This window comes from Notolepis coatsorum, assembly GCF_963971535.1.
Source record: "Notolepis coatsorum genome assembly, chromosome: 17".
NCBI classification, from domain to species: Eukaryota; Metazoa; Chordata; class Actinopteri; order Aulopiformes; family Paralepididae; genus Notolepis; species Notolepis coatsorum.
The window spans coordinates 98343288-98371236 of NC_140181.1; the positions used below are offsets into that span (position 1 = coordinate 98343288).

Here is a 27949-nt window from a genome sequence, read left to right on the forward strand (position 1 = left end):
TGATTGATTGATTGATTGAAAAGTTTATTAACAGATTGCAGAATGGGTACAGTACAGTACATCTCAATACATACAATTGTTAAGGGGATGCAGACCAGAGAAAGACTTTCATCTTGTTTACATCAGGGTCCCCCATTTTCAATTCATCATAACATATATGACATACATGACATACAGATAGACAGTACTGCTACATCTATACATTTATGACATATCAGATTTGCAAATACAGTACTGTTTGTGATACAAAAGTGTCCAGAAAAGGAGTGTATATACATTTGGCGTAGAAACTGTACATTGGAGGAGGTTGGTGGGGTGGGGTTGGGTGGGTTGGGTGAGGGCTGTGTACGTAAGCATGTGTACATGCCTCACATGTGTGTGTGTGTGCATCTTCCAGGTATGCGACTGTACTCCTATCTCTTGTGTGTGTCTCGTATCCATGTGTGCCTCCGCCCCCTATGTGAGTGTATATCTCAGGTGTGCATATATATGTGCGTCTCAGCTACGTATGTGTGTGTCTCCTATGTACATGTATATCCCCCATATGTGTCAGTGAGAGCCTATACCTCAACTATGTGTATATGTAGGTGTGTGTATGCCTATTTCCTATAAGTGAGTATGTGCATGTATGTGTGCCCCTGACATGTATAACTTAGCCTTGTGCATATGAGTGTGTGTAAACCTATTATGTACACATACGAATATGTGTATCCTAGATACTTGTATGCGGCTAAACATGCACATATGAGAGTGTGATAGAGACAGTGACCATTCCATAGATATACCATCCGGACATAAAATCCATGTACATACATATATAACACATTATAAAGTACAAGTACCATCAGATCAGATCCCCTTTTTCATATTCATCCTTGATATCATTGTAACCCCACCTTAATCATTTGTCCCCAGACCGTTCAGTCAGGTGTAGAAAACTGTCCCATAAACGTGTATGCAAATAAACAACTTGTGACAAATAAAACTCTTGACTTGACCACCAGCCTCTCTATCTAAATGTTATATTGTTAACTGTCTAGTTAGGCATTAACTGTGTTAATCTAAATGTTATATTGTTAACTGTCTAGTTAAGGCATTAACTGGGTTAATTAATCTAAATGTTATATTGTTAACTGTCTAGTTAAGGCATTAACTGGGTTAAGTGGGGAGTGCATCATGGTACAGTTTCAGTAAGTGGGGAGTGTAAACAAGTTGAACGCGTCACGTGAAATAACGTTACGTGAATAAACATATAACGTTACAATGTACAGTTTCTGACAGCTGGCTGTGTTGTGAAATGTGCATAACGTTATGAATAAACCGCGAAGTCACGCGAAATAACGTTATAAACGCGAATCTGGTAGTATATTTATTTGTATCTTCTTGAGATGATAACATTAACATCCGCATTTTACCGCATGGCGAGCTAAACCAATCAGAGAGGGGCTTCGCTCAACCAATCAAAGAGGGGGCTGCAGAAATGGAGCCCAACCAATCAGAGAGGCGTCTGCAGAACTTCAGCCATTGGGTGGGACCCAAATCACGTGACCAAAATCAGCCAATGGAAGCGAGGGGTTGCTATGTGCGGGCTTGTATGTGCGGGGGCTTGTAAGCGCTGGTCTCCGGAGCTGCAGCTGCATACTATTGGACAGAGCTGCTGTTTAATGCTATTGTCGCTTTTCACATAGTCATCTTGAGTCAAGAATCACTTTTCCCACTTCAATGACAGAGCTGCTGTTTAATGCTCACTTTTCCCACTTCAATGACAGAGCCGCTGTTTAATGCTATTGTCGCTTTTCACATAGTCATCTTGATTCAAGAATCACTTTTCCCACTTCAATGACAGAGCTCTCTTGTTTAATTGTCGCGTTGTGGAAAGCAGGATGAGAGAGCGTAGATTTCAGTGTGTATCATTTAATCATTTATCATTTAACATTTGAAAGGCATACATTGTTGTCATACAGAAGTACAGAATACTTTTATCCAAAATGCTTCTTACTGTTACTGTTAGAGACTGTGCTAGACAAGATAAGTATGAAATAAAATAGTATAGCATGTAAAATAGAAGTAAAAATAGAGGTCACAGTGTTCAGTATAGACATATGTACAATGTTCGATGCAGAATAGAAGTAACTGTGTTACCATACAATATACAATGCAATGTACTAATATACAATAATACGCTATAGTGCAAAGCAGAAATGGGATGAGGTACAATTTACAGTAAGGTGTACGAGTTGCAGTGCAAATGCTTCTTACTGTTGCGCTCCAGAGACTGTTACCATACAATATACAATATACTATGCAATGTACTAATATACAATACGCTATAGTGCAAAGCAGAAATGGGATGAGTAAGAAGCATTTGCACTGCAACTCATACACCTTACTGTAAATTGTACCTCATCCCATTTCTGCTTTGCACTATAGCGACGTATTGTATATTAGTATATTGTATGGTAACAGTCTCTGGAGCGCAACAGTAAGAAGCATTTGCACTGCAACTCGTACACCTTAAGGCAGCTATAAACATGCACTTATGGACACAGGAGGAGGAGCTTGAGTAGTAATGTTACTGCCCAATATATTTTTTTTCTCATTTGGACATTTGTTATTAAAGTTTTCATTATTTGTTATATTTTTTTGTTTGTATTATATTATAATGTAAAATATTGTAAGGAAGCGGCAGGGCTTTATACATATTTTTATTTTTCCTTCTCAAACACTTATTGAACTGTATGGAAATAGTCTTTGACAATTTACCTTTTGGTTTTTTTTAAACTTGTTTTTATTTATGTTTCTATGTTCGAGACAAATAAAAGAAAAATCGAATCTAATCAAATGCCACTTTGCCATCTCCTGCAAAACTGCAAGCATAATGTTAGGCCCTCTGCCTGAAAAGCTTAGCCTTGTTACTTTACCGTCCTGGGACAAGAGGATGGAACAGGGCGGGACTGGGTTCAGGGTAGGCCTGCCGTACAACAAAGACTACAGTTACACCATTCATAACACCAAGCTAACGCCGTAAGACTCATTCTGTAGATTAGCACGATTTCAGAAAAAGAAAGGTCAGAGTTTATAAGTTAGCAATAAAGAAGTAATTGTAAAAATCGGTGTATTAAACATCAACAATATCAAGAGATGGGTTTAAAAGTTCACCAAAGCTGCCGTCCACTTAATGACCCGCCAGTCGAATATGTCTATAAGGCCTATGGAAGTTTGGGGGCTAGTAGAGACACTTTTGTTATCTCATCATCACACAGGGACTCGTGTCACCGGCGGGGATGTGCTGTATGCTTGGGTGAGTATGCTAATTCGATTTTCTCATCATCCATCCGGGGAGAAGCAGATCTGGACTCGGAGACCTGGGTTTCAAACAAACAATCAGTACGAGAATGCTGACCAATGTAAAAGGTTGTTGAACCAGTGGTGAATAAGAGTAAGCTGACAATGTTTAACAGAGACACTTTCTGTTTGAAGAATCAGTAGGCTGAATTATTTCTCTCTTTTAAATAAAATGCTGGGCCTTAAAGGGGAACTTAGCTTATTTAACATCTTCCCTGGAGTTAGACAAGAAGATGCATACCTTTTTTGTCTCTGTGCGTGCATTTTAGCTTTGGGAATAGACGCTCCGTTAGCATAGCTTAGCTTCATCACTGGAAGTGAGGCAGGACAGTAGCCTTACAGTGTATTGCAAGGTCTGACATTGACCAAACTTGATATGCATGACCTTGGTGGGCTCTAGGTCAACTCCTGAAAAGGGGGTCAATGTCAGACCTTGCAATCAAAAGTTAGGGGGCGCACTGAAATTATGGCAAGGGTTATTAGCCCCCTAACTTTTGATTGCAAGGTCTGACATTGACCCCCTTTTCAGGAGTTGACCTAGAGCCCACCAAGGTCATGCATATCAAGTTTGGTCAATGTCAGACCTTGCAATACACTGTAAGGCACTGTAAGGCTACTGTCCTGCCTCACTTCCAGTGATGAAGCTAAGCTATGCTAACGGAGCGTCTATTCCCAAAGCTAAAATGCACACACAGAGACAAAAAAGGTATGCATCTTCTTGTCTAACTCCAGGGAAGATGTTAAATAAGCTAATTTCCAAAAAAAGTGGAGTTCCCCTTTAAGCCCATTTCCCAACAAAGAAAGAAGCCACGTTCCAAGCACTAGGCTAATAAGCTGAGCCATACAGAGTGTCCCCTAGCTGTCTCGACCAGCGGTTCTCAAACTACGGGTCACAACCCAAAGTGGGGTCGTGGGTAGGCGACAGTGGCGCATTGGCAAGTAAAAAAGAAAATCTAATTATCATTTTTTTTTTTAATGTTCTGGCAACATATTCTGGCTAAATATGCCTCGTTTTATAAATGTCTATTGATAACATGATCAAGTTCAACAATGACGACGACGTGTGCTTTTATTTTGATATTCCTTAATTCCACATTGAAATTATGTGATACATTAAGTGTGGGGTCGCCAAAGAAAATCCTAAATAAAATGGGGTCGTGGACTCGTGGTATAAAAAAGTTTGAGAACCCCTGGTCTAGACTAAATCATTTTTAGCTAGCAGCAAATATAAGTCTTGTCTGTCCCAAAGATTTCAAAGAAATGTTTGCCATAGTATACATGAGAGACATGTAGTTAAACGTAGTGTAACATAGGTTTAGCGAGGAAGACTACCTGCACTGAGTTTTATTTCAAACCACAGTATTAGTTTGGCTACATTTTCCATTGTCTGGCAAAATAAGTAACATTTGAAAAAAATTATGAAAGAGGAACCCCCCCCCCCCCAAATCCGTTTCCATCCCCCATTCATTCTTAGCATCCATTTATCAGAATAATCAGTCAGCATTCCTCTCATGAGGGAACCAATCTATGCACGTGCAGCATATATTCAGTTTGCTCATCAATCTTCTCTTCCTCACAGTGAGTTGGTTGTGCCAGAGTTTGAGATATGCTGCTGGGTCTTCATCAGTCAGGCTCAAGGAGCAACTCTTCAGTGTCTTATCAGCGTAGATGTCTCAGAGGGAGGAGGAACTCTTCAGTGTCTTCTCATCAGTGTCTACTCTCAGAGAGAGGAACTCTTCAGTGTCTTCTCATCAGCGTAGACGTCTCAGAGAGAGGAGGGACTCTTCAGTGTCTTCTCATCAGCATCTAGCCTCAGAGAGAGGAGGAACTCTTCAGTGTTTTCTCATCAGCGTAGACGTCTCAGAGAGAGGAGGGACTCTTCAGTGTCTTCTCATCAGCATCTAGCCTCAGAGAGAGGAGGAACTCTTCAGTGTCTTCTCATCAGCATCTAGCCTCAGAGAGAGGAGGAACTCTTCAGTGTCTTCTCATCAGCATCTAGCCTCAGAGAGAGGAGGAACTCTTCAGTGTCTTCTCATCAGCATCTAGCCTCAGAGAGAGGAGGAACTCTTCAGTGTCTTCTCATCAGCATCTAGCCTCAGAGAGAGGAGGAACTCTTCAGTGTCTTCTCATCAGCATCTAGCCTCAGAGAGAGGAGAAACTCTTCAGTGTCTTCTCATCAGTGTCTAGTCTCAGAGAGAGGAGGATCTCTTCAGTGTCTTCTCATCAGTGTCTCGTCTCAGAGGGTGAAGGAACTCTTCAGTGTCTTCTCATCAGTGTCTCAGAGGGGGCAGGAACTCTTCAGTGTCTTCTCATCAGTGTCTAGTCTCAGAGAGAGGAGGAACTCTTCAGTGTCTTCTCATCAGTGTCTAGTCTCAGAGAGAGGAGGATCTCTTCAGTGTCTTCTCATCAGCGTAGACGTCTCAGAAGGAGGAGAGACTCTTCAGTGTCTTCTCATCAGTGTCTAGTCTCAGAGAGAGGAGGAACTCTTCAGTGTCTTCTCATCAGTGTCTAGTCTCAGAGAGAGGAGGAACTCTTCAGTGTCTTCTCATCAGTGTAGACGTCTCAGAGAGAGGAGGATCTCTTCAGTGTCTTCTCATCAGCGTAGACGTCTCAGAAGGAGGGACTCTTCAGTGTCTTCTCATCAGTGTCTAGTCTCAGAGAGAGGAGGAACTCTTCAGTGTCTTCTCATCAGTGTCTAGTCTCAGAGAGAGGAGGAACTCTTCAGTGTCTTCTCATCAGTGTAGACGTCTCAGAGGAACTCTTCAGTGTCTTCTCATCAGTGTAGACGTCTCAGAGAGAAGAACTCTTCAGTGTCTTCTCATCAGCGTAGACGTCTCAGATTCACCACCACCACTATAGTGTCTAGACTCCATCGGGAGGTATCCTATCACCCTCACAGGGGTTAATTGCCCATGGGGTATTTTTTAGATGGAAGTTCCGATCATCCTATTGGTTTCATTACCCATGAGGAAATTCCTGATGGAGTCTAAGGGCTTGTGTCCATAGGGGACGTTTTATGAGTTGTCAGCTCCTTTCTGTCATTCATTTATATGCTGGAGAAGCGTCAGGCGCGCTCCTCTTCTCAGCGACGCGCCTCGCGTTTTATGAGCTCTCGACGTCAGCGTTTTTGGCGGAGCGCTCCCAGCTCATAAAGTTGAAACTAGTTAAACTTTTTTGGAAAGCAGCGCGCTCATCAATGTAACTCATCGAGGAAGGGGCGGAGCCGCGAGCTCTGGGGAGACCCAGAAAGACGCTTGAAGCTTTTTTTTCTTCTTTTTTCAAAGCGGTCCGATATCACACCAATCAGCCAGATGGTGGCGCTATAATCAAAAGTCAAAATGAAGGTTGCTTGATTATGGCAATTTTGGCATGATTATTTTGATTGATATTGAAATCACGATTATTAAACAGTTTGGGCTTGGCCGCGGAGCTCACCACTGTGAAGGAAGGGTGCGCTGCATTTACAGCATCCACACGGCATGCAGCTAGGGCTGACCTTCGAATTTTTTTTTGGCAATCGAAGCTTCGGGGCCGAGCTTCGATTTTAATTCGAAGCTTTGAATTAAATGTTTTTTTAATATTTATATATATATATATATTTTTTAATCTTATGTTGTGGGACTTGTACAGCACTTTGGTAAACTTTGTTGTTTTTAAATGTGCTCTATAAATAAAGTGGATTGGATTAATGAATTAAGTAGCCCCTTTCGTGACAGTGTGATTTAATTCAAGGTGGATCGCTGTTTGAACAACTTCAGATTTCATGGGAACTACCAATCCCCCAAATCAAGAATGTTTAAGATGAATGAAGTAAGATTTTGATTATTTGAAATATGGCCTGTGTAGACTAAACTATGCACAGAATTATGTCAGTCTACAAGGTCCGGATTCTACATGGTCTGGCAATGTAGACCTTGTAGACTCCACTACAGACCAATTATCAGTGAATGTTATTAATGTTTTTAAGAAGGGCTACTTCCACAAAAAAACAAAGAACTCACCAAAACATCTCAGTAGCACCTTATCTAAATGTTCTATTTCATATATGGAGATTCATATTTATTTATGTATTGCATGCATTTCTACATTTTATTTCCTATTTTGTTTATTCATCCCAGTATCTTTCTTTCTTATGTGTGGAATTCTACAAGGCATTTACATTCACATTTACATTTAGTCATTTAGCTGACGCTTTTATCCAAAGCGACTTACAAGTTCTGTACGACAGGTCATCAGGAAGGATACAACTCTATCAGCTGAGTAACAATATTCATCAAAGTGTTGCGTGTTACAGTGTAGGTTAGTTTATTAGGACAAGTGCATGACAGTAAGGTTAGTTAGGGTTAGATTTTTTTTATTTTATTTTTTAAATTTTATTCCAGATAATGGTTGAAGAAGTGCGTCTTTAGTCGACGGCAAAAGATTGGATGGGATTCGGCTGTCCTAACTGGGATGGGTAGTTCATTGTGGGGCAAGGACTGAGAATAGGCGTGTAGGTGGTGTATTATGTGTTTGAGGATGATATCCTTCAAACAGGCAATAGTGATGATATAATTTGGGCAGTGCTGAGCTGGGTTACTTTCCTCCAGTGTATTTGTCCCCCGGCCCCACCCAATGGCCCCATGCACACACACACCGAAGTAAAAATAATTTTTTTTTTTTTTTTACTTCGATTTTTTTTTTATGTTCGAAGCTTGTGCCATCGAACGAAGCTTCGAAGCTTCGAAGTATTTAAGACAGCCCTACATGCAGCACAATAATAATTTAATCTTGATTAATCTTGTTTTCATGCTTGTGGGAAGTACATTTTTGTATTGAAATTCGATTCATCAGGGCGGCTGGGTGGCGCAGCGGACATTGCGCTCGTCACCAACGCAAGAGACACCGGTATCGAATCCGGCTGTCAGCTTTGCCTCCGGCTCGGGCCGGCCGTCATACTGACTAAATTGGCAGAGTCAGCGGGAGGGGAGTCGATGGGTGGTAATCTGGTCGTTACGGCTGGGCGATATGACGATATTATATAAATATCGGGTACAGTTCATTAACGATACACTTTTTAAACGTATCGTGGATATTGTGATGTTTTGCCCAAGAGGCTTGTGTCGCGTCAATCTGGTCCACACGTTGACACTTTTGAACAGCGCCGCCCCACACACACACTACTGCATCAAAAGTGACTACTTATGATAACAAAGGCATTCGTTTTGTGGCATTAACGTTATAATAATAATAATGCAGGACCTGTTCAGAGGTCTCTATATAGTTACACTTTCAATAACATCAGCGTATTTACATAGTGCCGACCGAGGTCGACCTAGATATAGCAAGCTCGTTCATATCTCAGCCCGTGCTGACTCAGTTGTGCCCATTCTGCGGTCTGTTAATAACGTTTTCAATCAGACAGATGTATGGAAAGGCTTTTATTATAACATCCGTTGAAGTAAAATCATTATGCCTCCAGTCGTTTAGTCCTTCTGCGGAGCTAAAAGCTAAACGTCGGCCGCGGCGAGCTGCCATTGTTATTGTCATTGAGCTCTCCAATGGCGGAAGTAAAAAATAAATACGCGCTTTCCGATTGGTGCTAAGAACAGCAGGGCGGGTGCAAGCGATGTGACGTAATTGGCAGACGCGACTGTCAATCAAAATGATTCTGTTTGCCGACTGAATGAATGAGAACGTTATTAAAAGATTGCAGCATGGGTACAAATAATACAGTACAGCTCAATACAACAACAGTCAACAGCGGACTGGAGGATGCAGACCAGAGAAAGACTTTCGTCTTGTTTACATCAGGGTCCCCCATTTTCAATTCATCATATTTCATATCTAAATCATATAATATCTCATTGCTAAATATATGCAATATATAATCTAATAATCCAATAATCTAAATCTAATATATAATATAAAAATGCTAAATGCATGGGTATTTTATTTTGTCTTTAATGTTAGCTTGCAAACTCAAATACTGTCTTGGTAAGCCTCATAATGAATTTTGGGGAAAAAAAGAAAAACATCGTGATGCGTATCGTGTATCGCCGAAAGGTCAGAAAATATCGTGATATCATATTTAGGCCATATCGCCCAGCCCTACTGGTCGTTGTAAACAGCGACTCCTACAGGTCGGTCAGGGCGCCTGCACAGCAAAGACAGGAGATGGCGGGGGCAGTGTGAGCCTCCGACACGTTACACCTCGCCAATGAGAGTCCGCGCTGGCAGGTGAAAAGAAGTGACTGGCTGCCTCCACATGTATTTACATTTTTACATTTACATTTAGTCATTTAGCTGACGCTTTTATCCAAAGCGACTTACAAGTTCTGTACGACAAGCCATCAGGAAGGGCACAACTCTATCAGCTGAGCAACAATGTTCATCAAAGTGTTGAGTGCTACAGTGTAGGTTAGTTTATTAGGACAAGTGCATGACAGTACGGTTAGTTAGGGTTAGATTTTTTTTTTTTTTTTAATTCAGATAATGGTTGAAGAAGTGCGTCTTTAGTCGACGGCGAAAGATTGGACGTGATTCGGCTGTCCTAACTGGGGTGGGTAGTTCATTCCACCATTGTGGGGCAAGGACTGAGAATAGGCGACTTCTCTTTGATGACCCTCCCGGAGCTTGGATAGGAGTAGGTCTGAGGCGGCCAGAAGATGCAGAGCGTAGGGGTCTTGAGGGTGTGTAGTTAGAGACCATTGACTGGAGGTAGGCGGGAGCGGTTCCCTTTGCCGCACGGTATGCTAGGTCGAGGGCCTTGAAGCGGATTCGTGCAGCAATGGGGAGCCAGTGCAGGTCCCTAAGAAGTGGGGTGACATGGGCCGACTTCGGTAGGTTTGAGATCAGGCGGGCCGCTGCGTTCTGAATGAGTTGAAGAGGTTTAGTGGCAGTGGCCGGGAGGCCAGCGAGCAGTGCATTGCAGTAGTCGAGGCGGGAGATGACTGTTGATTGGACGAGGAGTTGGGTGGCTTCTTTTGTCAGGAAGGGGCGTATCCTTCTGACGTTGCTCAGGAGGAATCGGCAGGTTCTGGTCGTCGCTGCGATGTGAGCAGAGAAGTTCAACTGGTCGTCGAGGACAACACCAAGGTTCTTGGCGGTCGGGGACGCAGTCACAGCTGCATTCTCGACTGTGATTGAAAGGTCGGTTAGGGGGGAGGATTTGGCCGGCAGGTGGAGCAATTCTGTTTTGCTTAGGTTCAGTTTGAGGTGGTTGGACGTCATCCAGGCTGAGATGTCGGACAGACAGGCCGAGATCCGCACAGAGACGTGGATATCTGAGGGAGGGAAGGAGAGGAAGAGTTGAGTATCGTCGGCATAACAATGGTAGGAGAAGCCATGAGACGTGATAATGTTACCCAGTGATTTAGTGTAGAGGGAGAAGAGAAGGGGTCCTAAAACCGAGCCCTGGGGGACACCCGTCCGCAGGGGGCGGGTGGCCGACAGGGTCCCTCTCCATGACACTTGGTAGGAGCGGTCATTGAGGTATGATGACAGCCATGTCAGCGCAGAGCCAGCCACTCCCATTCCTGCGAGGGCCGCAAGGAGGATCTGGTGGTTGACTGTGTCGAAGGCTGCAGATAGATCTAGGAGAATCAGGACAGAGGAGAGGCCTTTCGCTTTTGCTAAGTGAAGTGCCTCTGTGACCGCAATGAGGGCTGTCTCTGTGGAGTGACCAGTCCTGAAGCCTGACTGATTAGGGTCTAGGAGGTCATTCTGTAAGAGATAAGTAGTAAGTTGGTTGGATACAGCACGTTCAAGTGTTTTAGAAAGGAAGGAGAGAAGAGAGACAGGACGGTAGTTGCCTATGACAGTAGGGTTCAGGGTTGGTTTTTTTATGAGCGGCGTGACTCTGGCTTGTTTTAGGGAGGTGGGGACCACCCCCGAGTTGAGTGAGGAGTTGATGGTTGCAGTTAGGAATGGGAGGATGTCTGGTGCTATGGTCTGGAGGAGTGGGGAGGGTAGCTGGTCCAGCTGGCAAGTAGTCGGACGGTTTGACGTTACCAGTGTCAGGGTCTCTGCTTCTGTAATGGGAGAGAAAGATGACAGAGTGAAGGATGAGGTTCTCGATTCAGCATTTGGAATGGGTGGGGGTTGGGAGAAGGAGCTGCGGATGTTCTCCACTTTTTCCTCAAAGAAGATCGCAAAGTCTTCGGCAGAGAAAGATGAGGGAGGGGGGGGTGGGGGGGGAGTGAGGAGGGAGGACATGGTAGCATGCAGTTTGCGAAGATTCTTGGCAGAGGCCTCGATCCTATGGTGGAAGAAAGAAGCTTTGGCATTAGTGATGGTTTTGGAGAATGTTAACAAGAGGTTGTGATATGTGTCGATGTCAGCAGTGAGGCGTGACTTTCTATACTTCCTTTCAGCTGCTCTCAGGACCTGTCTTTGTTCTCTCACTGGATCTGTCAGCCATGGACTGGGTGGGGAACGGCGGGCAGGTTTCTCAACGAGGGGACAGAGCTTGTCGAAGGAGGTTGCAAGGGCTGAAAGGAGGGTGGAGGTTGCCATCTCTGTGGAGAGAGCAGAGAAGGTGTCACTCAAAGGTAGAGCGGATAGTATGTCAGAGGAGAGGGTGGAGGGGGATAGGGAGGGCAGGTTGCGTCTGAGTGAGACTGTTTGAGTTGGGGTGAAGACCTTTCGGTTAAGCATGAGAGTTAGTGAGAAGGATATGAAGGAATGGTCAGATACATGTAGGGGAGTTACCGTGGTGTTAATGATGCTGGAGTTACGGGAAAATATGAGATCCAAGGAGTTGCCTGCTTTGTGGGTGGGAGGCATGGCAGTGGGAGTCAGGTCAAACGATTGTAGAAGGGAGACTACTATGACTGACTGAGATGAGTCAGGCAGGTTGAAGTCGCCCAGTAGAAGGAGAGGGGTACCATCTTCCGGTAAGGAGCTGTATCAGAGGGGACATGTGATGGGCTTCTATCCTCCCTACGACCGGCCAGTGGGGGGCACATGCGAGCAACGATCAGGACAGGACAGGGAGAATTGGCACAAGAGGAAATTGGGATGGGAGAAAAATCACAGAAAAAAGGAGGAGAAAAAGTAGGTAAAAAAAAGAAATTCGATTAATTACCCAGCCCAAAATGTCAAACTTTGAAAAGCCATAACTGACCAAGTCCGACCAACAAGATTTTGTACACATACAGCTATCCTTGGTATACAACTTTACCACCCATATCCATTGTATTGGATTTTCTGCCATTTTCCTTTAAAATAAATTTGTATCTGGCCTTTTGGTATCAGCTGATACTGATAGATAGGTCCTTCGATCCGATCAATTAATCTTTCAAATGTATGCCTCACATTCACCCAGTCACACACACACTGACAGCGGAGGCGACCATGCAAGGTGCCAACCTGCTCATCGGGAGACGTTAAGGGTTAAATGTCTTGCTCAAGGACACCTTGACACGCTATACCGGGAGGAGCTGGAATCAAACCGTGAACCTTCCGATTACCAGACGACTGCTCTACTGTCGCCCCCTTACAACTTATTGTGTGGCATCCTTCACAGGGGTGATTGCCTTTCATTGTGCATTTCTGAAACTTGCTACTGTAGGCCGAACCATACAACCGCCACATCCAACCCATGGTGGCGCTAGTCACAAACATCACATGATAGACACAATTTGACACAATTTGACACTGAATGGTCCACTTTTCTCTCCCATTCCCCCAATTTAATCATTATGTCAATTCCCTCCTGGTCATTGTGCTGCCCTACTGTCTGGACTCTGGATACAGTCGCCGGCCACTTCTTTCCCCCTGAGAGGGAGTTTCACTGGGAGAGTGTAATGCACGCAGATGGAGTCGCTATTGCAATGACCAGGACTCATTAGAAGCCGCAATTGTGTTCGTAGGGACGACTGACCAAGCCAGAGGTCGCAAATAATGCAAGCCGCAATAACTGGATGTTACAAAGCACAGCCAAATTATTGATGATCGTTTCCCATAATACTACCCATAACAAATACAACATTGATTGATTGATTGATTGATTGATTGATTGATTGATTGATTGAAAAGTTTATTAACAGATTGCAGAATGGGTACAGTACAGCTCAATACATACAATTGTTAAGGGGATGCAGACCAGAGAAAGACTTTCGTCTTGTTTACATCAGGGTCCCCCATTTTCAATTCATCATAACATATATGACATACATGACATACAGATAGACAGTACTGCTACATCTATACATTTATGACATATCAGATTTGCAAATACAGTACTGTTTGTGATACAAAAAGTGTCCAGAAAAAGAGTGTATACATTTGACGTAGAAACTGTACATTGGAGGAGGTTGGGTGGGTGGGGTGGGGTTGGTGGGTGGGGGCTGTACATTGGAGGGGGGGTGGGGGGGGGTTGGGGTAGGGGGGGGGGGGCACTGTACATTGGAATACTGACAAAGCCATACTTGGTAATTTACTGTACAACTGGGTTAAGACATTTGTAGGGGCCAGTTTCGAATTGCAGTCTCCCGTAGGTGTTCTTTGAGAGTGTTTTTGAAGGTGGGTAGTGATTCACATTCCTTTACAGCTTTGGGTAGGGCGTTCCACATTGATGTGGCATAATTGCGAAACGTGTTTAGTCCCTTGTTTGAGCCGAATCTGGGTTTAACATGATTTGTGGAGCTCCCTCTGGTGTTGTGATTGTGGTATTCACTGACCTTTGGGAAGTATTTTGACATGTACATGGGTACCTTGGTCGCGTAGTGTATCTTGTAGACCAGGCCCATTGCAAGTTGCTGTACTCTGTCGTCTACTCTAAGCCATCCTAGGTTGTCAAAGTGGGCCGGGGTGAGGTGGGTTCTAGGAGTCAGGTCAAGCAGTAGTCTGACTAGCTTGTTTTGAGATGTTTGTAATTTGTTTTTTAGTGCCTTTGAGGTGCTTTGGTACCATGAGGTGCAGGCATAGTCGTAGTACCCCTGAATGAGTGCTCCTGCCAGAGTCTTCAGGGTATTCTTGTTTACCAGAGAGGAGATCCGGTACAAGAATCGAGTTCGTTGGTTGACTTTTTTTTATTACATTGGATGCCATTTTGTCACAGGAAAGATTAGCCTCTAGGATGGAACCTAGGTAGGTAATTTCATCTTTCCTTGTGACAAATATTGTCACCCACTGTAACCGAGAAGACGTCGGTCTTGCTGAGTTTGTTATTTGAACCGAAGAGTATGGACTCTGTTTTGCAACTTTTGCCCATGTGTAATGATAGTTTGTTGTCGGCGAGCCATGTGCAGATTTTGCCTAGTTCCGAGCTGAGGGCTTTTTCAACCTGTAACTTGTTCTTGTCAGAGACCAGCAGGGCTGAGTCGTCCGCAAACAGGAACAAGTTGCAGTCACAAGCTGACGACATGTAATTTGCATAAATTAGGACACACAATGAATGAACATGTTAATTGTAGGCATTTTACGTCTGCTTTGACGTGGTAAATAATAACAAGTAGATTTTTAGCATTGATATTTTAATTTCAATTGACAGATGGCACTGTCTGTCACCATCTGAGCAGCTCCAGGATTTGTCTCTCAATGACATCATCACACGAGTCTCGTCTTTCTGGTGTTCAGTTTAAGGAGAGACTTGTTCATATTCACAAATAAAAAACTGAGCTGAACAGTATGAATATTATAGACATAACAAGGGTGGGTTTTCCCTAGAATCATTGTACAACGTAGAATGTGTATTCTGATTTAGGGCTGATTTCCCCTCCAAAATATCCATATTTTGATTATTTTCCCTTTCAACCAACACAAGCAAAAAAAAATTCGACTGTTTCAAAGTCAATAAGGTGATGGGGATTGATGATTGATTGAAAATGTTATTAACAGATTGCAGAATGGACAATAATACAGTACAGCTCAATACACACAATTGTTAAGGGATTGATTGATTGATTGATTGAAAACTTTATTAACAGATTGCAGAATGGGTACAATACAGTACAGCTCAATACACACAATTGTTAAGGGGATGCAGACCAGAGAAAGACTTTCGTCTTGTTTCCACCAGGGTCCCCCATTTTCAATTCATCAGGACATATATGACATACATGACATACAGATAGTCAGTACTGCTACATCTATACATTTATGACATACCAGATTTGCAAATACAGTACTGTTTGTGATACAGAAGGAGTCAAGAAAAGGGAGTATATACATTTGACGTAGAAACTGTACATTGGAGGAGGTTGGGTGGGGGGGGTTGGGTACACTGGGATATTGACAACCATACTGGGTAATTTACATTGGAGGTGGTTGGGGGGGGGGGGGGGGGGGCACACTGTATAGACAAGCAAAACTGTACATTGAGGGGGGGGAGACTCTGTACAAACAAACAAAATTGTACATTGGACTATTGACAAAACCATACTAGGTAAATTACTGTACATTGGAGGGGGTTGGGTTAGGATATTTACAGGGGCCAGTGTTGAATTGCAGTCTCCCGTAGGTGTCTCTTGAGAGAGGTTTTGAAAGTGGGTAGTGATCCACATTCCTTTACAGCTTTGGGTAGGGCGTTCCACATTGATGTGGCATAATTGCGAAACGTGTTTAGTCCCTTATTTGAGCCGAATCTGGGTTTAACATGATTTGTGGAGCTCCCTCTGGTGTTGTGATCGTGGTATTCACTGACCTTTGGGAAGTATTTTGCCATGTACATGGGTACCTTGGTCGTGTAGTGTATCTTGTAGACCAGGCCCATTGCAAGTTGCTGTACTCTGTCATCTACTCTAAGCCATCCTAGGTTGTCAAAGTGGGCAGGGGTGAGGTGGGTTCTAGGAGTAAGGTCAAGCAGTAGTCTGACCAGTTTGTTTTGAGATGTTTGTAATTTTGTTTTTAGCGCCTTTGAGGTGCTTTGGTACCATGAGGTGCAAGCATAGTCGTAGTACCCCTGAATGAGTGCTCCTGCCAGAGTCTTCAGGGTATTCTTGTTTACCAGAGAGGAGATCCGGTACAAGAATCGAGTTCGTTGGTTGACTTTTTTTATTACATTGGATGCCATTTTGTCACAGGAGAGATTAGCCTCTAGGATGGAACCCAGGTAGGTAATTTCATCTTTCCTTGTGACAATATTGTCACCCACTGTAACTGAGAAGCCGTCGGTCTTGCTGAGTTTGTTATTTGAACCGAAGAGAATGGACTCTGTTTTGCCCATGTGTAATGATAGTTTGTTATCAGCGAGCCATATGCAGATTCTGCCTAGTTCCGAGCTGAGGGTTTTTTCAACCTGTAACTTGTTCTTGTCAGAGACCAGCAGGGCTGAGTCGTCCGCAAACAGGAACAAGTTGCAGTCACAAGCTGACGACATGTCATTTGCATAAATTAGGAACAGTAGCGGTCCTAGTATGCTTCCTTGTGGAACACCACAGCTCACTGTGAGAGGGGGGGATAGGGTACCGTTTACCTCCACCATCTGTTCCCTCCCCTCAAGGTAGGATTGCATCCAGCTCACTGATAGACTATCAAAACCAATTGCTTTTAGCTTGTCAATCAGAATGGAGTGATTGACCGTGTCAAAGGCCTTTTGTAGGTCCAGCATGACCATGCCGCAGTATTTGCCTGCGTCCACCTCTTGTTTGATGTGGTCATTCAAATAGAGAAGGCATGTGTCAGTGGAGTGGGATGTTCTGAAGCCAGATTGGAATTCGTAGATTAGATTTTTTTCCGCTAGGTACTTTTCGACCTGTTCGTAGACTATTTTTTCCATGACTTTCGAGATGGAGGTGAGAATAGAAACAGGGCGGTAGTTGCCTGGGTCTAATTTGCTGCCCTTTTTGTGCAGAGGGGTCACCCTAGCAATTTTGAAGTCCTTGGGGACGTGTCCCTGTTTTATGGAGAGGTTTATTATGTGTGTGATGATTGGGGTGATGGCGGCTGCTGAGTCTCTGAGGAATTTGGAGGGGATGTTGTCATGGCCAGTGGCCTTGTTAGGTTGGAGGGCGCTCAGTTTATTGAGTACCTCATCTGTTGTTACCATTTCCAGCTTGAAGTCGTCCTTGCGGACCCCTAGGTTTTTGTAGTAAGCTACTATGTGTTCTACCCCATAAAGCCCTGAGTGGGAGGGTAGTTTGTTTACCAGTGTTGTGGCTATGTTTGTGAAGAAAATGTTTAAGTAATTGGCTACATCCAGCTTGTCTGTGATGAGCGTGTTGTCCGTTTTTATGTTTATGTTTGAGAATCTGGTTTTAAGTTTTTTACTGCATCCTAGTTGATTATTGAGTAATTTCCAAAGTTCACGTGGTTTGTTTTTGTTTTCCTCAGTTTTGTCATTGATGAAATTCTTTTTTGCAGTTTTGATCATGGAGTTTACGTCGTTTCTTAGTCTGTTTCTTTCTAGTTTGAGTTCAGTCACGTGGGCTTGGAGTTCACTGCTCGTGCTTTTAGTAAGCTTTGACTGACTTTTACGAAACTCAGAGCATTTTTTGTCTCTGGTTTTCATAGCGGCCAGTATTTCGGAGTGCATCCACGGCTCAGCGCGATTTTTTACCCTGGTGGTTCTTAGGGGGGCCATGTCGTTTAGTATTGTTGAGAATTTGGTTTTGAAACCAAGCCATGTTTCTTCAACCAGTGTACCATTGAGTTCATCTGACCAGTCCAGGCTCTCCAGTTCAAGGTTAAAGGCCTCGCTAGAGTAGGTTTTAAGGTCTCTAGATGTGACTGTTTTGTGGCAGCCAGCCTTTTGTTTTAGTTTTTTGCGGGTACAGAATATCATATAATGATCACTTAACCCGCATGCTATAACCCCTTTCTTGGAGATCTTGGACTTGTCGGAGGTCAGAATGAGGTCAATGGTAGTCTGAGTTGATTCACATACACGTGTGGGTTGGGTGATTAGCTGGCTGAGGCCGTGCAGATCACAAAACCTACTGAATGACTTGAAGACGGGTGCATCTTTTCGTTGCATATCCGTGTTCCAGTCTCCAATAAGAATTTTGTCTACATCCTCAACTCCAGCTAAACACCCATCCAGTGTATCATAAAAATCACTATGATCTGGCGGCCTGTAGACTGTGCCAACCAGTAGGGATTTCGCCCTTTCGAATAGGATTTCCACCCATACAGTTTCAATTGATTTATGATTCAGGTCATTTCTGTTGATGAATTTGGTGTCCTTGTGTATGTACATACAGACACCACCTCCATGTTTGTTCCTATCATTCCTAATTATTGAGTAGTTCTCAATCTCTATCTCTGGATCTTTTACAGAATCGTCAAGCTTAGTTTCTGAGAAGCACAGTATGTTTGCCTTACCATTTATGAATAATTGTTTGATTTCATCCAATTTGCAGACCAGAGAAAGACTTTCGCCTTGTTTACATCAGGGTCCCCCATTTTCAATTCATCATAACATTTATGACATACAGATAGACAGTACTGCTACATCTAGACATTTCATACCAGATTTACAAATACAGTACTGTTTGTGGGGCACTTTGAGTTTGCTAGCAGGCCCCCTAAACACAACACAATCAAAGCTTGCTTGTGCAGATAAGACAGGCTGAGTCTATTTGTGCGCCAGCTACTGAAAACATGTTGTTAAAAACAACATGTAACATTATTACCGTTAATCGAATCCATTACAATTGAGACCAGTGTCACAGTGATTTGCTTTGCCTCTTTGACTGCATCAGTTTCGGGCTAACAAACGAGCCAGCTAGCCTTCAGCTAACACATAACTAGGTGTAACAGTAACTAACAGTAATCAATCAAATGTATATCTAGGAAAAACCGTTGCATGGTTGCTGTTGCAATAGAAACCAGTCGGCTAACGTCAGAATTGTGGTTCGCTGATCAAGATAACGTTAAACGTTGATAAGAGCTGCCACTTACCTGGACAAGTGTTTCAGAATTTGCTTTTTTATAATCCCAGCCATTTCTGTCGGTACTAGTAGTCGAATGATGTCGCTATGTTGTTGGAGTATTTATTTACAAAAAGATTGTAGACATTTGAAGTGTGCTTGTTGCTAACGACCTAGTGTGTGAGTGAAGGTATCTATCTTCAACAACAATCGCCAGCAGCACTCTCTCATCTTGTTGCTGCTAGCTGCTGCTGGTCCTGCACAGCGGTGTCAGCCAGCTCTGCTCACATCCACCGGAGTACCGGACAGTCGAGGCGCTCCTGAAACCACCAGCGTCAAGGCAGCTGAAATAAGGGCTCCTACTTCCGGGCGAGCATTTCAAAAGGAAAGTTCCCATTGATTGATTTACATTTACATTTACATTTAGTCATTTAGCTGACGCTTTTATCCAAAGCGACTTACAAGTTCTGTACGACAAGCCATTGATTGATTGATTGATTGATTGATTGATTGATTGATTGATTGATTGATTGATTGAACACTTTATTAACATATTGCAGAATGGGTACAATACAGTACAGCTCAATACATACAATTGTTAAGGGGATGCAGACCAGAGAAAGACTTTCGTCTTGTTTACACCAGGGTCCCCCATTTCAATTGATTGATTGATTGATTGAAAAGTTTATTAACAGATTGCAGAATGGGTACAGTACAGTACAGCTCAATACATACAATTGTTAAGGGGATGCAGACCAGAGAAAGACTTTCGTCTTGTTTACATCAGGGTCCCCCATTTTCAATTCATCATATAAGGACATTCCCCACTCACGGCACAAACAGCAACAACGCCCCCCCTCCCCCCACCACAGGACAGGACACAAATGAACAGAGTTACCTCAAGTGTGACGACATCAATCTGATTACCAGCAAAAATGGACTTCACATATTCCATCTTAATACAAATAGCCTGAGACCTAAACTGGCTGAAATCAAACAGTTGTTTTTAAATGGTAATTAAGGCTAACATATTGTGTTTCACAGAAACAAAATTAGACTCATCTGTACAGGATCCAGAGATTGAAATTGAAAACTACTCAATAGTCAGGAGGGATAGAAACAAACAGTACTGTAATTGCAAATCTGATATGTCATAAATGTATAGATGTAGCAGTTCTGTCTATCTGAATGTCATGTATGTCATATATGTTACGATGAATTGAAAATGGGGGACCCTGATGTAAACAAGACGAAAGTCTTTCTCTGGTCTGCATCCCCTTAACAATTGTATGTATTGAGCTGTACTGTACTGTACCCATTCTGCAATCTGTTAATAAAGTTTTCAATCAATCAATCAATTTCAAGCAGTATGGAGGTGGCGTCTGTGTGTATATACACAAGGATACCAAATACATCAACCGTACTGACCTTAACCATGATGAAATTGAAACTGTTTGGATTGAAATCTTATTAGACAGGGCGAAACCAGTACTAGTAGGCACAATCTATATACCGCCAGAACAGAGTGGCTTTTATGACACACTTGATGGGTGTTTAGCTGGGGTGGAGGGGGTAGAAAAAATTATTATTGGGGACTGGAACATGGATATGCTGCGTAAAGCAGCACCCGTCTTCAAGGCCTTCAGTAGATTTTCTGATCTGCACGTTTCAGCCAGCTAATCACCCAACCCACAAGGGTATGTGATTCGACACAAACCACCATTGACCTCATTTTGACCTCTGACAAGTCCATGATCTCCAATAAAGGGGTGATAGCATGCGGGTTAAGTGATCATTATATGATTTTCTGTACCCGCAAAAAGCTAAAACAGAAGGCCGGCTGTCACAAAACAGTCACATCTAGAGACCTCAAAACTTACTCTAGAGAGGCCTTTAACCTAGAACTGGGGAGCTTGGACTGGTCAGATGAACTCAGTGGTACACAGGTTGAAGAAACATGGCTTGGATTCAAAACCAAATTCACAGCAATACTCAACAACATGGCACCCATAAGAACCACCAGGGTTAAAAATCGCGCTGAGCCATGGATGCACACTGAAATACTGGCCGCAAAGACCAGAGACAAAAAATGCTCTGAACTTCATAAAAGTCAGACAAAGCTTTCCAAAAGCTCAAACAGCCCACGTGGTTGAACTAAAAACTCAAAGAAACAGACTAAGAAATGACGTAAACACCATGATCAGAACCGCAAAAAGAAATTTCATCAACGACAAAACTGAGGAAAACAAAAACAAACCCCGCGAACTTTGGAAATTACTCAATAATCAACTAGGCTGCAGTAAAAAACTTAAAACCAGATTCTCAAACATAAACATAAAGACGGACAACACGCTCATCACAGACAAGCTGGATGTAGCCAATTACTTAAACATCTTCTTCACAAACATAGCCACAACACTGGTAAACAAACTACCCTCCCACTCAGGGCATTATGGGGTAGAACACATAGTAGCATACTACAAAAACCTAGGGGTCCACAAAGACGACTTCAAACTTGAAATGGTAACAACCGATGAGGTACTCAAAAAATTGAGCGCCCTCCAACCTAACAAGGCCACTGGCCATGACAACATCCCCTCCAAATTCCTCAGAGACGCAGCAGCCGCCATCACCCCAGTCATCACACACATAATAAACCTCTCTATAAAACAGGGGCACGTCCCCAAGGACTTCAAAATTGCGAGAGTGACCCCTCTGCACAAAAAGGGCAGCAAATTAGACCCAGGCAACTACCGCCCTGTTTCTATTCTTACCTCCATCTCGAAAGTCATGGAGAAAATAGTCTACGAACAGGTCGAAAAGTACCTGGCGGAAAAAAATCTAATCTACGAATTCCAATCTGGCTTCAGAACGTCCCACTCCACTGACACATGCCTCCTCTATTTGAACGACCACATCAAACAAGAGGTGGACGCGGGCAAATACTGCGGCATGGTCATGCTGGACCTACAAAAGGCCTTCGACACTGTCAATCACTCCATTCTGATGGACAAGCTAAAAGCAATTGGTTTTGATTAGGTTATCAGTGAGCTGGATGCAATCCTACCTGGAGGGGAGAGAACAGATAGTAGAGGTAAACGGTACTCTATCCCCCCCCCCTCACAGTGAGCTGTGGTGTTCCACAAGGAAGCATACTAGGACCGCTACTCTTCCTAATTTATGCAAATGACATGTCGTCAGCCTGTGACTGCAACTTGTTCCTGTTTGGGGACGACTCAGCCCTGCTGGTCTCTGACAAGAACAAGTTGCAGGTTGAAAAAACCCTCAGCTCGGAACTAGGCAAAATCTGCATATGGCTCGCTGATAACAAACTATCATTACACATGGGCAAAACAGAGTCCATTCTCTTCGGTTCAAATAACAAACTCAGCAAGACCGACGGCTTCTCAGTTACAGTGGGTGACAATATTGTCACAAGGAAAGACGAAATGACCTACCTGGGTTCCATCCTAGAGGCTCTTTCCTGTGACAAAATGGCATCCAATGTAATAAAAAAAAGTCAACCAACGAACTAGATTCTTGTACCGGATCTCCTCTCTGGTAAACAAGAATACCCTGAAGACTCTGGCAGGAGCACTCATTCAAGGGTACTATGACTATGCGTGCACCTCATGGTACCAAAGCACCTCAAAGGCGCTTAAAACAAAATTACAAACATCACAAAACAAACTGGTCAGACTACTACTTGACCTGAACCCCAGAACCCACCTCACCCCTGCCCACTTTGACAACCTAGGATGGCTTAGAGTAGACGACAGAGTACAGCAACTTGCAATGGGCCTGGTCTACAAGATACACTATACGACCGGGGTGCCCATGTACATGTCAAAATACTTCCCAAAGGTCAGTGAATACCACAACCACTACACCAGAGGAAGCTCAACAAATCATGTTAAACCCAGATTTGGCTCAAACAAGGGACTAAACACGTTTAGCAATTATGCCACAACAATGTGGAATGCCCTACCCAAAGCTGTAAAGGAATGTGAATCCCTGCCCACATTCAAAACCGCTCTTAAAGAGCACCTACGGGAGGCTGCAATTCGAAACTGGCCACCGTAAATGCCCAAAACCCCCACCACCTCCTAATAGACAGTCTCCTCCCCACCGCATGTATATATTCCCTCCCCGCCGTATGTATATTTCTCTCCCACCCACCCACCCCCTCCTAATGTACAGTCCCCTCCCCATCATATGTATATACTCTGTCAGGATCTAGGGGTAACAGTACTGTATATTTGAATACCGTTTATGTCACAAATGTATCAGTACTAAATACCTATATGTCCCTATGCCATAAATGTCATGTATGTTGTGTATGTCATAAATGTCTATATGAATTGAAAATGGGGGACCCTGATGGAAACAAGACAAACGTCTTTCTCAGGTCTGCATCCCCTTAACAATTGTATTGAGCCGTACTGTATTGTACCCATTCTGCAATCTGTTAAATAAAGTTTTCATTAATTCATTCATTCATTCATTCATTCATTCAATCATTCATTCATTCATTCATTCATTCATTCATTCATTCATTCATTCATTCATTCATGACATACATGACATACAGATAGACAGTGCTACATCTTTTTTTTTTATCCACTTTTTCTCCCATTTTCTATTTTTCTCCCATCCCAATTTTCATATCGTCCAATTCAACCCTCCCCTGTCTTTGAACGCTGTTTCTTGCCTCCCACAAGCCGGCTGCAATGTGGACTAAGTCATACATAGCACGAGTCCCCACTCCCCTCCGATACTAGAGGTAATAGCCGTCGCATCTTTTCAGTGGCGTCCTTTCACTAAAAGGCAAGGTAGGGCGAGGAGGGGGGGGGGGGGGGGGGTGAATGGTGGATTTTTTTTGTCAAATCAGTTGTGCAATAGTCACTTTTGGTGAGTTGTTTCTATACAATTCAGTTATATGACATTTAGGTATGACACAGGACTACACAAGCATTTTTAGAATGCAGAATGTAATATCATAACTGTCTATTACTTTTCTTGCAATTGAGCCAATTTTCCTTAGGTACGGTTTTGAGGTGTGTGTTCAACAGAATGTAGTATCAAAAACACATTCACAAAAAGTATGGGTTACTGAATGCTGAACTGCACTATTATAATCACTAAGCCAGACCTTACCTGTGTCCCTGTATCACTTGTCTCTGCTGCCCTTTGATAAAAAAAAAAACTCCCTATGTCCATTTTCCTTTTTTTTGGGCATATTTCAGTTAGTCACAGCAAAAGTCACCTAGTAAAAGTGAGATAATTGACAATATCAAAACATGCTAGGGCTGTACCGAATAGTTCGAAGCTTCGTTCATAATGTTGACATTCGAATTCTAAATCAACATAAAAAATTGTAAAAAAAAAAAAAAAAAAATTACATACCAAATTTTGCCATACCAAATGGACACCCCTGCCTGTGTGATGCCCACTAAAAGTGGTATCACGTTAATATCTTTAGATTATGTGTCAAAACAGTGTGAACATATTGGTACAGGATTACCTCCATCAGAAACAAGGTAGAACAGTCATTTATATGTAATGGGAGACATTAACATAATTTGGTCAATAGGTGGCAGTATAGGACTGGTGTTTAGTGGCTTCGCCTTCCAGGGAACCGTACTTTGTGCTTAGGGACGCACGAGGCAACCTCAGTTTCACAACCGGGAGGACCCAGAGTCAGTAACATCGTGTCTGCACCTTCCTTTGTCAAATGACTAACTACAACCTGTTTCATAGGTTAAACATATATCTGCTATCAGGTGCCATATCCTGGTACCTGTAACACCTGCGCGGCTCGATCTTTCAGCGTCGGGGGTCTGGGCTTTGGAGGGGCCCCGCCCCTGTCGCTTCTTGATTCTACTGCGCAGGCGCACCAACCGACCTGTAGGAGTCGCTGTCCACAACACCCAATCCCCACCCTTCAGTTTCCCTCCCCGTAATACGGCCAATGTGTATTACTGTGGACGACCAGCTAAACTGAAAGCAATGTGGAGAGCGGGGCTCGAACAGGAGGCATCCTGTTCGAGCCTAGTCTCCATCATTCGTTGCGAGCGCCTTGCCCACTGCGCCACGTAGCCGCCCGGCAGTACTGCTACATCTATACATTTATGACATACGAGATTTGCAAATACAGTACTGTTTGTGATACAAAAAAAGTCCAGAAAAGAGAGTATACGTTTGACGTAAAAACTGTAAATTGGGGGAGGTTGGGTAGGTGGGGTGGGGTTGGGTCGGTGGGGGGGGGATCTGTACATTGGAGGTGGTTGGGTGGGTGGGGGGGGGGGGGGTAGGACGGGTGGGTGGGTGGGGGACACTGTACAACTGTACAAGCAAAACCGTACATTGGAATATTGACAAAACCATACTTGGTAATTTACTGTACATTGGAGGGGGTTGGGTTAGGATGTGTATGTATGTATGTATGTATGTATGTATGTATGTATGTATGTATGTATGTATGTATGTATGTATGTATGTATGTATGTATGTATGTATGTATGTATGTATGTATGTATGTATGTATGTATGTATATTAGTATACTTTTTTTTTTTTTTGTATTTTATTTTTTTATTCTTTTTTAAACATAACATAAAATTAGACACACAAGCATTAACAGTAAACATCCAATGAAATCACCATTTAAATAAATGTAGTATACGAGATATATACCTAATACTTGCTATCTAATACCCTACATACATATGCTCTCGCTCGCTCACCCCCCCCGGACCCCCACTTGGATAATCCATCCATTATCATTCGTTCCTAACCAGGCACTACAATTCATATGCTAGCTTTTATTCTCTCCACCACTTCTAACCAGATTGCAATTTTGGTTTCACTGACACCTAAAATTCTTGCTGTAGATATTTCTAGATAAATCACATCGAGATATGTAAGAACCCATACCTTCCGACACATTTTTTCCGGTTGAAACCATCGTGATGCTATCAGCTTTTTAGCCGCTACCAGATAAAACTAGTCTCTTTAGCTGTATAGGAGCTGCAAACTGAAAAACATCATTCAACAGCAATACAGAGGGGTGTACAGCTATGTTCAGAAATAAGAAATTTGATAATTGCTGGGACACTTCTTTCCAGAATATCTTAACTGGTGGGCAATCCCAATACATGTGCATAAATGTACCCTCATCCCCATTTGTACATAAGGAACATCTAGAGTCTTGTTTAAGTCCCATTCTGTTCAATCTGATAGGAGTCAGGTATGTCCTATGAATATAATTTAAGATTAATTTGTTGATGGTCCGGGTTACGTGACGCAATTCGAACGTTTGCCCAGGCTTCTTGCCAATCAAATTTTATTTCCAAGTCTGGTATATCCCTCCTCCAGACTGAGTCTAGGGGGAGGATTCCATACGAGGATGTTAGTAAGTGATGATAAAAATCAGATACAAAACCTCTCGATGTCTCTCTTTCATAGAAGAATTTGTGATATCTGTGGTGCTCAATTGGTATCCTTAATGGGACTCCATGAGCCTTCAAACATTCCAATAACTGTGCGTAAAAATAATATGTGGAACTGGTGAGATTACATTTTTTATGTATGTCTTTATAGCTACAAAACCCCCGTTTGTTGAAAACATCTCCTAATGTGTGTATGCCCTGCTTTTCCCATTTAGGGTATCTTATAGGTCGTTTTCCAATCAGGAGTGCATTGTTATTGAATAGGGGAGTATGACTATGCCATTTATGTTGGTTAGAATATTTGTTTTGTGTTTCACGCCATATCCGGATCACATGAGTAATAAGGGGGCCAAATTTCAATTCGCATTGCTTAATTGATAATATGGTGTATACTATGTCCTGCAGTCTATGTGGTGCTACTATATTTTCTTCTAAGTTTCTCCAGGATACAGATGCTTGGGAATCAAACCAGGTTGTCAGTGGTCTTAAAGAGTACGCTTTAAAATAGTGGTAAAAATCTGGAAATGCCATACCTCCGTCGGCTTTGTTTCTCTGTGCGGTGGATCTTTTTATACGTGGAGGTTTGTTATTCCAAATACATTTGTATGCGGTGGAGTGTAATTTTTTCCAGTAACCATCAGGAGGGGGTAACGGTAACATTGAGCTAATGAAGTTGATTCTAGGTAAAACATCCATCTTAACTATTGATACCCGTGCCTGTACTGAGTTTTTAAGTTTGGACCACCTGTCAAAGTCGTATTTGATCTTATCTTGGAATTTTATGTAATTGTACTTCACCGTTTGGCTTATAGTAGGGAATACTTCAACTCCAAAACATCTGGAGTGTTTAACCATTGGTATTTTTTCTGGAGGGAGTATATTCTTTGCAGGGGCATTAAGTGGAAGGAAGGCAGACTTTGGCCAATTTATCCTAAATCCAGATAGATTACCAAAATCATTGAAGTGATCGGGTTTTGCATGAACAATATTACGTCGTCCGCATATAAACTAATATGATGTTGTGTGCCCTTGATTTCTATTGGTTCTATGGATTGGGATTGTCTTATATATTGTGCTAAAGGCTCTAGTGATAAAGCGAATAGTCCGGGACTAAGAGGGCAACCCTGTCTAGCAGAGCGCGATATCGGAAAGATTTCAGAGGTGATTATACCTGTTGTAATCATGGCCGATGGGTCTTTGTATTAGTCTATACTATTTAAATTCAAGGGCGTAGATTTGGTTTCAACATTGGGGGGGGGGGCTTTAAAACCCTTTCACTGCCACACGACAGAAGGTTAACCCTTTACTATCACACAACCGACTCAAACAAAGCTTGTAGCAACGTTGCAAGCCATAGTAGG

At 42.9% G+C, this 27949-nt stretch overlaps 1 protein-coding gene across 1 annotated transcript in view; it reads right to left on the reverse strand.

The window, feature by feature from the left end:
• The window catches only part of bltp3a (bridge-like lipid transfer protein family member 3A), a gene marked incomplete at its 5' end in the record, with an annotated part of 98263 nt that extends 79049 nt beyond the window's left edge, over positions 1 to 19214 (reverse strand). Inside the window, one exon of the mRNA XM_084333218.1 lies at positions 19171 to 19214. Within this exon, the coding sequence (XP_084189344.1) occupies positions 19171 to 19214 (44 nt within the window). The remainder of the gene's footprint in view (positions 1 to 19170) is intronic.
• Between the last annotated feature and the right edge of the window lie 8735 nt (positions 19215 to 27949).